The sequence below is a fragment of the Saccostrea echinata genome, unplaced genomic scaffold, assembly GCF_033153115.1.
Source record: "Saccostrea echinata isolate AGI-Se365-2 ecotype Australia unplaced genomic scaffold, CSIRO_AGI_Sech_v1 ptg000002l, whole genome shotgun sequence".
Taxonomy (NCBI): Eukaryota; Metazoa; Mollusca; class Bivalvia; order Ostreida; family Ostreidae; genus Saccostrea; species Saccostrea echinata.
The window spans coordinates 21,293,794-21,309,667 of NW_026889751.1; the positions used below are offsets into that span (position 1 = coordinate 21,293,794).

The 15,874-nt window shown below is 33.4% G+C and overlaps 1 protein-coding gene and 1 pseudogene across 1 annotated transcript; both read left to right on the forward strand.

Moving 5' to 3' along the window:
* Window positions 1–3,724: 3,724 nt before the first annotated feature.
* LOC133178126 (tripartite motif-containing protein 2-like) lies at window positions 3,725–4,371 on the forward strand. The gene is made up of 2 exons (XM_061312883.1): window positions 3,725–3,852; window positions 3,897–4,371. Exons 1-2 carry the CDS (start codon window positions 3,725–3,727, stop codon window positions 4,369–4,371), a joined length of 603 nt encoding a protein of 200 aa, XP_061168867.1.
* A 9,459-nt stretch (window positions 4,372–13,830) lies between these two features.
* On the forward strand, window positions 13,831–14,713 carry LOC133178127 (tripartite motif-containing protein 3-like; annotated as a pseudogene).
* Window positions 14,714–15,874: the final 1,161 nt, after the last annotated feature.

The following is a 15,874-nucleotide window of genomic DNA, read 5'->3' on the forward strand; positions in this document are numbered from 1 at the left end:
TTTTCAAAAATAAAAATACAAAACTTTGCAACTATTTACATAACATGCATTCCAACCCTTCAAAACTATAACATGATGAATGATAATTCAAATTTAATTTCAAGTACTTGTAATTATTTCACTGTAAATAATTAACATATTTTTTTTATTATTCATAGGAAGTTCGAACTTTTCAATTGCCAATAAGATAAAGACATGTACAATATGCACTTTTTCTGTAACTATTGATGTCATAATGCAATTTAACTTTTGGAGCAATTTGCTCCCTCCCCAAAACTAAAACTAAACTTAATAAGACATATAAAGATTATTTGGATCTAGTACCTTAAATTATGGCAAAAATTAAATGCATCGACAAACTTGTAAAAGGGGTTGGATAGTATGTACATTCTAATCTTCTAAAAGTAGAATGCTTGTCTTCTATTCCTTTTTGGTGCAATGGAGTTTGTTATGGTCATGCAGCTCAAGCAAGACCACCTCAATTGATGTTTCATAACACAGTCAAGTTCAAATTCATTTATTCACTCAAGTCAGAAGAAAGGGGCTGGTTTTTGGAGTACGTACTTCTTTAAAAAATACATCGTTTTAATTGTTACATAACCTTGGTGGTATTGTGTGTTTCGATGACACTCTATTCAAAAGGTGACAATTATAAGTTGACAGTGTACAGTAATTAATGTGCCTCATACCGGAATTATTTTTAAAGAATATATTTTTAAAAAAAACTCTTTAAAATATATATTTTGTGAAATTAAATCTGATCTAAAATAAGTATGACATTTTTAATGTGTGGTAATTGTACTTTCAACAGAATAAAAATGTATTTAAATAGATAAATAGATACAGATAGTTTATTCATAACAAATAGGTTAACTTTTTTCCATTTATTTCTATTATTTAAGGAAAAAAAATATTCTAAACAACAATTTCCATGTCTATTTTTAATTTTTTGAAATAGGTATATACAAAATAATCCTTTGTAATGCTATGTAATGCAAGCATTACTCTGGATTTGAAAAGTAATGCATTACATTACCATTACTTGTAATGCTAATTCTATGGCATTACACATGTACATTACTAGCATTAGTTCAAGTAATGCATTGCAATGCATTACGGTAACCATTACATTTAGCATTACCCCCAAGCCTGATTTATATTAACAAAAAGATTGCAATAATGCCAAATCAAACTTGAAAAAAAACATATTTTCTATAGTAATTTGATAATTTGCATGAGTAAAATCAAAACTGCAGTGTACACATACACATATATTTGTGTCTCTCTCACTTTTTGTGAAAGTATAGCAGCAGAAAGATAAGCCACTTCCTGACACAGGAAGCCTCAAAGACATGCTGTCAGTAATTTGAAATTTAAAAACTGTTTTATGACATTTCCTGGGTGCAACCACAATAATTACAGAAAGGTATATGTCTAAGTCAGACTAGAGTACTATAGAAAGACATAATCTGTGCTCAATATTGATTGATTTTCTACGATTTTATGCTGATTTCGTGATATTATAAATAAACATTTTCCCACGGGGTTATATTTCCAGGGAATGCTAATTTCTGATCAACCCTCTGGTAGAAATTATATAAATTTCAGGTAAATGTATGGGCATTGTACACCTGTACAGGGGACCTTCAACTATCCGAATGCCAGATATTCGGACGCTTCAGTTTTCGGACGATTTTTCATGGGAACGAAATTTTTTAACGTTGTCTCGTTTAACAGGACTTATCCGGACGGTCTTTTTTCACCACAAAATGACTTTTAACATTATACTTTGCTTCATTTATCCGGACGATATTTTTTTAACTGGTCTGTCAAGTCTGCTCAAATTTCTTAATCTGGGTGTTAATTGTTGTAAAAACACTGGTCTGGCTGTTTGTTTCAAAAGATGATCACATGCGTCCTGTTATCAATGGCTTGCGGCAAGGGTAATTGTAGGTCGATAGGTACGCACGAGTCTCTCGCTTCTCTAACATGGTTTTGATACGTATTAATTAATGGAAATAATTCTAAGTCTAGGATGATTTTTTCGCAGTCGGCAAATATATTTCTTTTACTGTTAGAATACAGTCATAACATGGTTACATTATGTATTTATAGACATGACATCGGAGTTTTTTATGCACAGTATTTTGTGCACAAAACGCATTTATGATTTGATGACATTTATAAAATCACTTTCAAAACTACACAATCGTTAATACGATCTCGCTTTGCATGATTACGATTAGCGTTCGTATACATGTGCAGATTATGTCACATTTAGCATTGACGGGCGTTCATAATAAGACTCTATACTGACAGTACCGACATGGCTAATAGGAGAAGTTGATTCATTAGACACTGGGTCATAGAAATTATTAATGTGACCATATAAACACGTTTTTTCCAATGACACATATACTTTTTTTTAGATATGTTTAACAAGTATTGAGTAGTACTAACTTATATTAAGGTATTTAAACAATAAAACATATTGATATAAAGCAACATTCTTTACTACTGAAAATGGTATGAAAGGCCATATAACAAAAATCAATGCAATTCAGTTATCCGGACGCTTCACATATCCGGACGAATTCACTTGGAACCAAAGCGTCCGGATAAATGAGGCTTCACTGTATACACTTTAAGTATGATGTGACAAAAATCAACGACAACTTTGTGTCCGTGTAAAAAGGATGAATGAATCCCAACAGGAAAATTATGTCTAGAGTATTTCAGCCATATTAAGGTCTAAGTAGACTCTATTTTCTTTAGGATAGCGAATTTCTATATTTCTCCTAACTTTTAACCGAACTTGTATGTGGTAATTCGCAATGCACAATGGGTGAACATAGCCTCCGAAGTTGGAAAGTATTTTTTTCAGAACACCTCCTGCCTGCCTTCCTTCTGCCTACAAGTAATTGGAGAATGCAAGCACCAGATTGCTTGTAATTGAAAAATATTTAAATATTCAATGATCAATTGTATTTGTTTTTTGAGATTTTATGCTACATGTAGATATTTTACAATGGATTTTCAAAATTTCCTTAAAATGCTTCTTTAAAGGTTGTTGAATGCAAGCTTATAGTTTTCTTAATACTTTATTTAATTTATTTTTTTTTTACTAAAGATGGTTTTAATTGTTCAATTCGAAACAGCGGTTATAAATATATATGTAATATAAAATAAATCAAAAATTAACAGACGATGAATAGCCCGAACTGAACACAGCTGGAAAAGCAGTTCATGAAGGCATTAATCTGTTTAACCAAAAAGCTTAGCATAGTGTTCAACCAGAGCTAAATCATTAACACAGGTGATTTTGCCTCTGAGGTCGGTCAACTTCTCACACCCCAGTACTAGAATGGTCTGAAAAATGGACAGCTGGAAAGAATTAAATCAACCAGTTCATTACCAGTATATGATACACGTCCATTTAGATTTAGATTTACAGCAACCTGTACACAGAAAGACTTCGAGAGAACAATATCAAATATTCACATTATGATATGTATGGAGATAACGAACAGTATTCAAGCTCAAAAGTCCATTAAACAATACAAATTTTGGAGGAAAGCAAACACGGACCTGTAAAACATCAGAGGTGGGATAAGGTGCCATGGAGGAGTGAGCATCCCTTGCCAACCGGTCACACCCGCCATGTGCTCCTTGACATGATCGGGAAATAACGGAATCACTTCTCAAGTCACCAAGAACCAAGTCAATGAAGATACCAGACGACATAGCAGTGACAAAAAGTGGAGATCTAGTTTATACTGATTACAGTGATAGAACTGTGAACATTGTGAACAATGAGAAGATAGAGGTGATCAGAGCTGGGGACCTTAAGGTGTCTGTAGTACCTCCTCTGGTGATCTTTTGGTTATTCTTATTAGTGATTATACAAAACAAGCAAAAGTTGTCCGATACCATGGCGCCATAAAGAAAGAAACCATTCAGTTTTCTAATAAAGGTAAACCTCTCTATTCTGATTCTGAAGAAAAATACATAACAGAGAACAGGAACCTGGATATCTGTATTTCTGACAGTGAAGCTAAAGCAGAAGTGGTGTTTAATCGAGGAGGAAAACTGAGATTTAGGTACAATGGACAAACTCCTGCTCCAGAGAACGAACCATTCAGTCCACAAGGAATCACAACAGACAGTCAGAGTCACATCCTTACAGCAGATTATAATAATCACTGTATCCACATCATAGACCAGGATGGGCAGTTCCTCCGTTACATAGACTATGGGCTTATTTATCCCTGGGGACTATGTACAGATACAAATGACAATCTGTTTGTTCCTGAATGGCAAAACAATAAAGTGAAGAAAATCAAATATCTGCAAACGATTGATTTATTGTAATATTTATCATACTTTGACCGTTTTGTGATATATTTTGGTATATTTTGGTTATGATTAAGCTTTGTTAAAGACATCTTAAACTCACATTGTAAAACAAAAGCTGAATAACGGTTCATAACGCGATTCAATTCCGCAATACACATATATTGTATCTATATTGTAAATCAGTCATGAGCAGCGTGAACTAAGATGGCGGGAGAAATTTCAAAATGGCACATTTTAGTGTGACATGAATACAAAGAATGTCAAGAAAGTTAAAACCTAGAAAGGCAATGGGAAGGCATGATGTACATGTATAATGCATCTAGATCTGGAGTTGTGAATGCAAAAGTACCTCTTGCTGAATTTTGTGAAATGAATGCAATTGTTATGGGATTCTCCATATTCCCTCATATGAATTCCATGAGAGTCGGAAAGATGAATTTATGAAAAACAAGTTGATTTTGTCTTGATAAGTCAGAAATGAAAAGCTCCGACCTCCATTATGTTAAAGTAAAATGTTGAAAAAAGAAAGACACGAATCGAAGAAAAATTTCCAACCCTACAATGATATCAAACTCAAAGTCTAGATACCACAGAGGACCTATATAAATGAATGGGATGCAGGCAAAGACATTATTCCAAAAGGTATTTGAAATACCAACCAAAAAAGATTAAATTGAACGAAACATTTGATGTTACTAAAACAATTTGCAGGAAGCTAAGAGAGGTGCAAAACAAGATTGTAGAAACGTAAGCTCCAAACTTAATATCAGGAACTAGACAAAGAAGTCGATCATAACTGAAAGCAAGAACAAGAGAATTTAATGGGCTTCCCTAGAAAGCTGAGTTGGCAGCCCATAGAGGTGATTTGAAGTTATCTAACATCACATATATGTAACATCACAAAAAACATAATATTGTGATACAAAAGCAAAATACATGTAACACCTGAAAAAGAGACGATCTGGTGTAGCCTACCCGGTCAAAAAATGTTTGTAAAGCTATATCTATAGACTAACAACTAAATAGATGCAATAAATACATTAATGACGTACTTAATAGGCCAAACTTTAGAAGACCAATGGATTTATCTTGGGAAAGACCTGAATGCAGAAATAGCTGGATGAAGCAAGAAGGAAGTGACAACAGCTATTAGTGTTAATTCTTTTTAATATGAACAGCAGTAATTAACGAAATACTAAAGTTCTGAGGAATTGAGGACTATACGATAAGAAAAGGAGAAATGTATGTTTAGACTGCTTAATTAAGGAGGGATTCTTCTCATAAGAACACTTATTTCTTATATTTAAAAACCATTGAAATTTTCACAGAATCAAGAAGTCAATATCACTAAGTGATGGTATCAGATTAAATTTGACCGTTTTATATTAGAGGCAAGGTCAGGTCAAGGTCAGTACCTTTTCTCTGGACATTAAGAATAAAAAATTACTGTTGCCAATCATGCGATGCCTACTTCTATTTAAATAAATTAAATGTTTTTCTTTTTGCATAAAGAGATATTACCATATAGGGTCTTTAAGATGATATTACCGAATTGACATAAATAATTTAACTAAAATGGATATTGGCTAATCCGAATTTTCTCTATTTTTCTTAAAATTTTAAGATATTTTAGTTATTTTCATATGCTTCCTATATTTAAATTTTTCTTATTTTCACATATGGTAAAGTTGTCACATAAAGATACAAAATGATATTAAAACAAAATGTTTTGACCGTTTACTAAGAAAGAAAAAACACTTTTTACGGATTTTTGGCTCAAATCTGAACTTAGATTGGAAGCTTTTAAAAGCTAACATAATTGTAGTTTGTTTGGAAAGTTATATTTATTTGACATATTTTAAAACTTTAGTCCCTTATTATTAATTCAACTTATATTTAAACATTTTCTCCAAGTCTTTGATTGTGTAAAAATTATAACTAAATTCATTGTTCTATAATTTTTTTTGAGATGCAGAAAAGAAGATATTTTCATACGCCTCCATTCCACCAAAAATATAGTCCCTGCTAGATTTCAAACTCAGTTTACCACTTCTATTTAAAGTTGTACAATTGTGATGAGGAAAGAAAAATATGATCTTTCAAATCCATTACATCTAAATATATAAAACATATAAGCAAATATACTTTGAATATTTCATCTAGTCAGAAACCAGACAAGAATCCCTCCTTAAGAGGCCTGGACATGGCTGCATTATTTATATTTTAATTTCCATTGCTTATCCAAAAAATAAAACCAGTTCAATAAATTGAACTTACATGAATATTCTTAGAATTCAATGATAACGACATTCTTCTTTACATTACTTCAAACATCTGTTTTTGTAAATAGGACACGAGCACTGTTATTGTTAATTTTTACGTTTCACCGGGTGTGTTCAATTTGTTAAACTTGGCACACACCACTGAGCACGGAATGACAATACTGGTGAGTTAGTTTTGCTTCCTCACATTTCTACTTTGAATTTTCTGGATTATAGTTTAATTTTATTTAATTAATTCGCAATAAAAATTCGACTTTTCTTAAGTATTAAGGATAAAGTTTACTTTGTGAAAATGCAAGAATGTGTCAATCAAAAGCGTCCAGAAATTCGTAGTGTCAATAATTTCCCGATAAACGAAGTTTCTGTACACGTTTTTAATATATTTCCGCTGAAATGCTATAGCAACATAAAAGTCATGCTATTCGTTATACAGAAAATTTGAGAAAATATTAACTTCAAATATGTGTTCAGACCTATTTAAACAAACCATTAAAAGCAGAAAGACTTTCCAATCAGCAGAAGAAGGGACTGATTGTATAACTGAATACATGCAAACCAAAGAAAGGAAGAGCATAATTTCTGCAAAAAGGAGAGAAGCCTCGTGTTGCTTTTTGTACCAAGAAAGAACTGTGTTATTTGGAATAGATTGAAAGAAGCATTACCCAAAGTATTAAGAGACAAAAGAACCAGATTTAGGTTGTTGAGAATTGGCACAGTCCAAAAAGCTGCAGCATACATTATCATAGACATAGAGCAATATGCAGAATGTAGAATGACAAAAATCACTTTACATGAAGTTCATCGATTTTGAAAAAAGCGTTTATATCATCAAAACAGAGAGTTTTAGGTGAACTACTTTGACATTATGGAATCCTTGTTAAGACCTACAACATGATAAAACACTGTACGAAGTCAAAAGTGCAAATAATTCATAATTTAACTTTGACTGATAGAATTATTTAATTATTTAATCATTTATTTAAAAACTGGATCAAAACAATGTAGCCCCCCTAATTACCAACACTAGTCTTGAAAGTTGTCGGCTGGGTACCAAGAGCCCTTCACAAAAGTTAAAGAGGAATCCATTTCCTTACGGCTAGAGAATTTACGACCTTTACTTTGCAGAAGAATTTTTCCCTTTTATCTCATACTCTAACAGGCATTGGAGACCACATGATACAACATATGGAACATGAAAAAAGAAGCTCAAGATCTACACCAAGAAAAATGAAAGAACTGACCAAAACTGAAAGAATTGTAACATTCGAAGAAGATGATATAGAAGAGGTCAATCAATTTTCTTAAATTGGTAGTATCATATACCAAACAGGGTACTGACGTAAACATTTAATCTAAAGCAAAGGAATGCAAACTTTTTCAATGCTAAGATCAGTTTTGAAGTCTACAAGAACGTCAGAGAAAGCCAAAATTAGATTATTCAGTACCAAGATGAAATCTAGTTGATTTCATCAAAAGACATTGTTTTAGGAAAACTACTGAGACATTATGAAATCCCAGTTTACATCAAATTCATGATAAAGACATTGTTCGAAGTCAAAAGTACAAATAATTTATAAAAAGAACTTGAATAGGTTGTCCCCTTTTACCAACATTATTCCGTTGCCGACTGGGTATTTTACAAAAGTGCAAGAGTAATTCAGTCCCCTTCCGTTACTAGTAGATTATATACGACTTTGCAGAAAACCTTTCACTTCTATTTCACACTCTAACAGACATGAGAGACAAGATAAGACATCTGAGACGGGAAAAGAGCCTAAATATATAAAGTTAATAAGAGTTATGACCAAGAAAGGAGGAAAGGTAACATTTGACAGAGAAGATGACACAATTTTCTTATCTTAGTAGTAACAAAACACCAGTCAGGTAAACTGATGAAAATATTTAAGTTAACGTAAGCAAAAACATGTAGGCTTTTGTAATGCTAAGATCATAGAAGTCTACAGCAACCTCAGATAAGGCTAAAATAAGAATATTCTACATCAACATGAAATCCATCTTTCTTGACATCTGTACCCTAAACAGGGTTCCCGTGTTAGCACTTCTTCTGTCAAGGGCTGCTCTTAATGAGAATACCAACGATCTGTCTTGGAAGAAGAGCCTACATGGCGGCAGCTGGTCACCTTTAAAGAAATATATGAAAAAATGGCAGAGTTTTGGTCACATACAGAACATTTTTCGCACTAATGACAGCCTTAAGCAGACCTACTGTAAATTCCTACAAATACATATACGTGAGAAATTAATTATCGCGTAATTTCGCGAGGAGCACCACGCACTTGCAGAATAAAACTACTCGCCTTTATTTTGTGCTAAAATTCATGGAAAAAATTTGATGAGCATTCCGCTCGCGAACAATTTTTGCGATTTGACGTCTAAGAGCTATTCAATGAAATTAAGTCCCCGCATAAAATAAGGAATCTACAATATTTTCACAAGTGAAGGTACCTGATTGTGTACTAATTAATGTATAGTTAATTTTCAAGATACAACTCATTCCCACCTTGGTTCTTCGACCCAGGGAGAAAGAATTTCAAATTGTTTTTAAAGAACAAACTGTCTGCTTGCTAGACGATCATGAGTAAAAGATTATCAAAGTGTAATATATTTTCAAAATAAAACCAATATGGCCCATTTATGAAACCCAAACTCTTAGCAATAGAGGGCATAAATTTTACAATTTTGATGGAGGACTGTGTGTTCATCATTTATTACCATGTGGTTTGCTTTCTGGGTATCGATAGCAGAAAAAACTATTCTAACACAATTCTAACACAATGAGCGTATAAATTATAATTTTAATTGATATATTAATTTGTACAGTGCATTTATGTTTAAATATTATGTTATGAATTATAATTGATACTATCAGTGTGTAAAGCGACGGACATCTTAATTGTGAACTTGTTTACAAACTCTGGGAGATTGGATACAATAAGAGAGCGTATTCATTTGACAGACAATTAGTTTTTACGATGTGTTGTTCTCCAACATTGACACTTCCAATCAGACTTTGTGCAAAGTTACAACCATATAATTAATTGAAGAATGTGCAAGATACACAATGTTAATGTAAACAGAGGATATTGCCGTATCCTATAAGGAGATGAGAGACAGAGCTTCAGTGAGGGGCGGACTATATCAACATTAATGAAGTGACACCGTAACTTACTGATTGTTATTACCAAATACGTGATCCCTATGATGAAGCTTATCGTACAAATGATGTGCGCACTGAGTATCAATAGCTTTTAAAATCTTAGCTCCTAGAGGAACTATGAGAGCTTTTACGACCTTAGCTCCGAGACCTATGTGATGCATTTACTATTCGAGCTTTTCACCATCTTGACACTGAGACCTTTAGCCATTGAGCTTTTTATGTACCATTGTTTTTGCCTTTGCTATGACTTTATAATAAGCTATAAACTTACAAAAGTCTTCTTAATCCAAACACATTGAGTTATTGTGTTATAGTATTTTTTTTTTCAAGACATCATCTCACTTAGCAGTTTGCTTCTAGAAGTAAAGGAAGGATTTAAAGACCCTGGAACAAAGCACATGAATTTTACTGCAGGGGATTCCTACGATGACCGACAGCGGCCGCCACTTTCTGATTAAGAATATTGTCAGTTTGTACAGCGTTTTTGTCAATTTTCGTTGACATATTACAACTAAACTGGTAATGCTATATGCACATGTACACTTTTTACACTGACAATTTACACCAGCGAAAAACATTAAAATTCTTTCGTGTGATATGAAATTAAGATACATAAAACAAGTGGCTTGAAAGAGATAAGGAGCATTTTAATGATTTTCACCGTCAATTAGTCTGAGATATCGTAACCCAGTTAATCCTAGATTAGACGTAAATCGTCATTCTGTCACCTTGTTGTATCATTAAAAAGATATTCTTGGGATTGTAATTAAAAAGGCGAATAAAAGTAATACGTTTGTTGTAATGGATATACATGAATATAATGGATATATCTCGATCCTCAAAGTGTATGAGACAACTCGATTCTACCTATTATGTAGAGGTAGAAAAACAGGATTTAGTAGCTCTACATGTGAGCATCCAATCATAAGATTATGGAATGTACATGCATCAAAAACAAAACTTTAGATACGGAAATATACCCGTTTTTAAGCAAGAATAAAATTACAGCCTTAAATGTGGGAGTCTGTATTTGCTCTCTAAATACATAAAATTAATAACTGTATGCTTGAAACACTTTTAAAGGCCAACGCAACCTCTCAAGACTTCCACCTGGTCGGCCAATTATTTTTCAAAGTAGCACGGGAATGAAAATATAGGTACATGTAACTTATGTTATCATTTCCTTGTGCGCATTGTTTAAAAAACAAAATTCATGCATCAAAGACACGTCCGATTATGAACAAAATCAAATTTCTGATAGACCTGGAAAATTTCATCCTGGTTACCTATGATGTGACCAGCAGGTACACCAACATGGAATTTTATGAATTAATTAATCTGTCGAGAAAGCATATCTAGAAGACAATACTAATCTCTAATCACCCCGACCTTGCTGTTCTGCTAGAACCTTAAGCTTATCACCTTCAAGTAACCTGTTTTATGTATCTTCATTTCATATCACAAGAAAGAATTTTAATGATTTTCTCCAGTGTAAATTGTCAGTGTAAAAACTGTATATGGACATATACTATTACCAGTTTAGTTGTAATTTGTCAACGAAAATTGTCAAAAAAGCTGTACAAAATGACAATATTCAGAATCAAAAGTGGCGGCCGCTATCGGCCATCGTAGATTCCAATGGGAATGGGACCATGAAATTCAAAATTGTTAGCTTCCTTCATCCAAGTTAAGATGGTATATATTTAAATTGGTTGAAATCGGCTCAACAATTTAACAGGAGCAGGTAAAAATGTTAAAAATTCTTTATGAGTTATGCTAGATGACAGATGTTTATGGACAGGTGACCTATAAATAATGTATCTTTAAACCTTTGAACTGCACAACAACCAGGAAGTTAAATACCTGACAGGTATAGGATACAGGTGTAATGTTATCAAAGTACACGGGGATAGTTTATATTTAGATTTAACCTCAATAAGACACCCGTCATTACTGTCTGAAGTCAGGTAATATATTTTTGAATTGTGATTCTTGTTTATATCCATCTTCAAATGAACAAGATATATCAAATTAATCTCCTATGATTAATTTCCTTAAGTGAATTTATCTAGACCTGTATAAACACTTACAGAAACTAAAAATTAAAAAAAATGTATATGTAGTGGAACTAATATCCCTGGACGCATCTCAAAATGGGGGAATCAAATAACATAATCTGACCACATTTTTTATTGATCTATAAGTTATTGGTAGGTCAATCAAATGTCAACAATGTATGGGCTTGGAGGAGCATTTTATGTTAAGGTTAAAATTATATTACTTCTGCTCCAGTCAAAGGAAACATAATGTTCAAATGGGAGATTCCAATTCATACCTGCGCTTAAGATGACATAATTTTAATTTTACACCCCACCCCACCACATACCAATCCCAAAGAGAGAGAGAGAGAGAGAGAGAGAGAGAGAGAGAGAGAGAGAGGAGCAAAATTCAAAATTTCCAAGTGAACATGTACTTCAGTTGAGTAAATATGAGGCATATTCATTTTTACTTTAAAAAGTTTCGTATATACTCTCTTGCCAATAAACAATTAAACAGAGACAAGAAAACAGACATTAAGACCAAACAATGAGAAATCACTTTACAAAATATATTTACATTCCACATTTATTTTGCTTGTAAAATATGTGGAAAGATACGGCATTCAAAACACCTCAACACGGACTGGGGGTCAAAATGTTGAAGTATGCATTTTATTTTGACGTCACAAACGTTGAACGCCGTGCAAGTGTAACCTCATAAGCGAGAATCAAAATTCACGTTCACATTGAGCAGAAGCTGTTGCAATGGCTCTTTCATTAAATGTAACTTACCCCAACGATAATCCAGGTATTTTGAAATATAAATCACATTTGCAGACAAGCAAGGAGTTGAAAATGTAAATATAAGCATTGATTGCAACGGTACGTGCAAACAAATTTTTATAACGCGCTAAAGCAAGTAACTCAATTTGTTTGCACACAACGTTGCAGTTATGAGACTACATCCATCAAAAAATAATGAATCAATGCTTATATGACAGATACAAAACCATTGCGATAACAATGTAAGGGGAAGGGAGTTAGTTATGCTTTCTCATTCATTTTACATTTTTTAACAAAATTCTCCAAGATACTTGAAATTATCTATTTGTATCATTCATATCACATATAATTCAATTTCAGTGTCTAAGTAATAAATATGGACCCAACAATCAGTGCCCAGGACGTGATGCAATGTGACATCTGCTGTGGTACTGATGCACTGTGATACATGTCTTGTTAACCTGTGTAAGGCCTGTGTGGGAGAACACATTTCTGGTGATCTCTCAAAACCTCATAAAATTGTTGATTTCAAGGAAAGAAAATCTACGCCACTCTACCCTGGATGTGTAACTCATGACAAAGAACGATGTAAAATGCATTGTAATCAATGTGACATTCCTGTCTGCACTAAATGTCTTGCTTCTGTTCAACATCTAGGTCACAAATTATCAGAAATACTGCAAATTCTGGTTGAAAAAAGGGACACCATCATCCAAAAACAAACTGAATTAAAGGAAGTAATTTATCCAACCTACCAGGACATTGCCTCTGATGTACAAAACAGAATGAGTCAGTTAGAAAAGGAATATGGAGATCTCTCAACAGGCATAACAAAACATGGAGAGGATTGGCACAGAGAAATTGATAAACTTGTCAAGAAACTTAAAGCTTAAGTACACGAGATAAAAAAAAAACACAGCTACAAACTCTACAGAAACATCTGGATGAAATAAACATTAGCATTTCTGACATGAAGAATAAAAATGATTCACTTGAGGATGCAATATCCTCTAAGGACATTTCCAAAGTCTATAGTGTTAAATCTGACATAGAAGAATAAAGAAAGCTGCCACATAAAATTACACTATCTTTACCCAGCTTCACACCAGGAGGAATACAAGGAGGAGAACTTTGTAAACTGTTTGGAGCCTTATCATCAAGTTCTTTAACATCAGATGAACATGGCTACAAGATGAAGACACCCCAGAAATCACTAGAAACTGGATCCTCTCCTCCAGTCAAACAGCTGCTTGGCGAAACAGAGACTGTCACAACCATAAAAACTGAGTATAGATTTAAATTTAGTGGGCTCTACAATGTGGCCTGTGTTAGTGATGAACAAATCTGGACAAGTGGATCTGACAGCACCATAAAACTCTACAGCATCAATCAGGGATCACTTCTCAAGTCAATCAAAGCCAAGTCATGGGGGACCAGACGACATAGCAGTGACAAAAAGTGGAGATATAGTTTATACTAATAGCGATGATTGAACTGTGAACATTGTAAAGAATGAGAAGATAGAAGAGGTGTTCAGACTACTGAACTGGAGACCTAAAGGTGTCTGTAGTACCTCTTGTGATGATCTTTTGGTTATCCTAATAAGTAATGCAACAAAACAAACAAAAGTTGTCCGATACCATGGCATCATAAAGAAAGAAAATATTCAGTTTGATGATAAAGGTGAATCTCTCTATTCACCCGATCCTTATCACAGATATATAACAGAGAACAAGAGCCTTGATATCTGTGTGTCTGACAATGGAGCTAAAGCAGTAGTGGTGGTCAATCAGGCCGGGAAACTGAGATTCAGGTACACTGGACATACTCCTGCTCCAAAGAACGGACTACTCAGTCCACGGGGAATCACCACAGACAGTCAGAGTCACATCCTTACAGCTGATTATAATAATGACTGTGTCCACATCATAGACCAGGATGGACAGTTCCTCCGTTACATAGACTGTGAACTGAGAAGTCCCTTTGGACTGTGTACAGATACAAATGACAATCTGTTTGTTGCCCAGTATGGAAACACACAAGTGAAGAAAATCAAATATCTGCAATAAAATCAATCACAAATGGAAATTACAGTTAACAAGATTTACTTGTCGAAATTTATCACATTGATGTACTTTAACTTTATACTATTCCCCGATAGAAAAACATGATAAAATCAGTTTTCAGATCCATCTCTAGAATGATGTTAAATTTAACACAAGTGGCACAATCATTATACTGTATATATATATATATATATATATATATATATATATATATATATATATATATATATATATATATATATATATATATATATATATATATATATATACATTAGACAAAATTGCTAACGCACCACTTATTATTCTTATTTGTGAGTTGATCATTTTCCTGATTGGTACTAGTATATAAAATATGCCATCTTTTCCAAAACAGTTGAATTGACAAATGTCTTGGTGTCATGTCAAGACCCTTAAAGGACCTTCTTGTCCAAAAACCAATGTCCCGACGTGCACTTCGCACAGTTTTTGCCAAGATATGAAGTTGGTGATTACCGAAGGTGGTCCGTGACGTTGCGATGGGAGCAGTCTCCCACTTGAAAATCAAATTTATCTATTTGTAAATAACTCAGTACATAAAATTAAACTGACAAAAGAATTGATTGTTTGTACTAAAAAAAATATTAAAGCTCCATGCGAGGATCGAACCAAAAATATTTCTTTTTCATTGCACTGGACGAGTAACACTACTGAGCTATCACCGCTACACACACTTTAAGGTTTTTAAAGCGACAATGAAGCACCACATTTACACATTGGATTTTTTGGGGGAAAATTTCATTTTTTATCGTCTCTGGGTCTTCTCTCCATTTTTTACAAATGTTTGTTAATTTCTTTAAATTAAAATACACACATAGCGTTTCAAAATCATGCAGAGATGACCTAGAGATAGCAAATTTTTAGAAAAATGTGTTTAAAAATGTAACATTTTGTACCAAATGACTCATCTAGCCAATTTTCAAGTTCTTTTTTAGCAAATCAAAATACAATATCGGGAAAATAATTCCCTTTCTTGTTTCACAGGAATCCGATACATGAAAAGAATGCGAAAATTTCATGTGACAGAGCAATGAAATTTTCACTTTCAAGTGCGCCCAGATTCCTGCCGAATGCCAATTAAAAGCGCCCTCGTTCTATGTTGCAGTATATTTGAACCCCCCCCCCCCCCCCGAA

Excerpts from the sequence above, each read along its gene's own strand:
- LOC133178126 (XM_061312883.1), top strand. The coding sequence starts at position 3,725 with ATGAAGATACCAGACGACATAGCAGTGACAAAAAGTGGAGATCTAGTT. Across the intron at positions 3,853-3,896 it reads AGAGCTGGGGACCTTAAGGT|TGATTATACAAAACAAGCAA; the intron begins GTCTGTAGTACC and ends TATTCTTATTAG.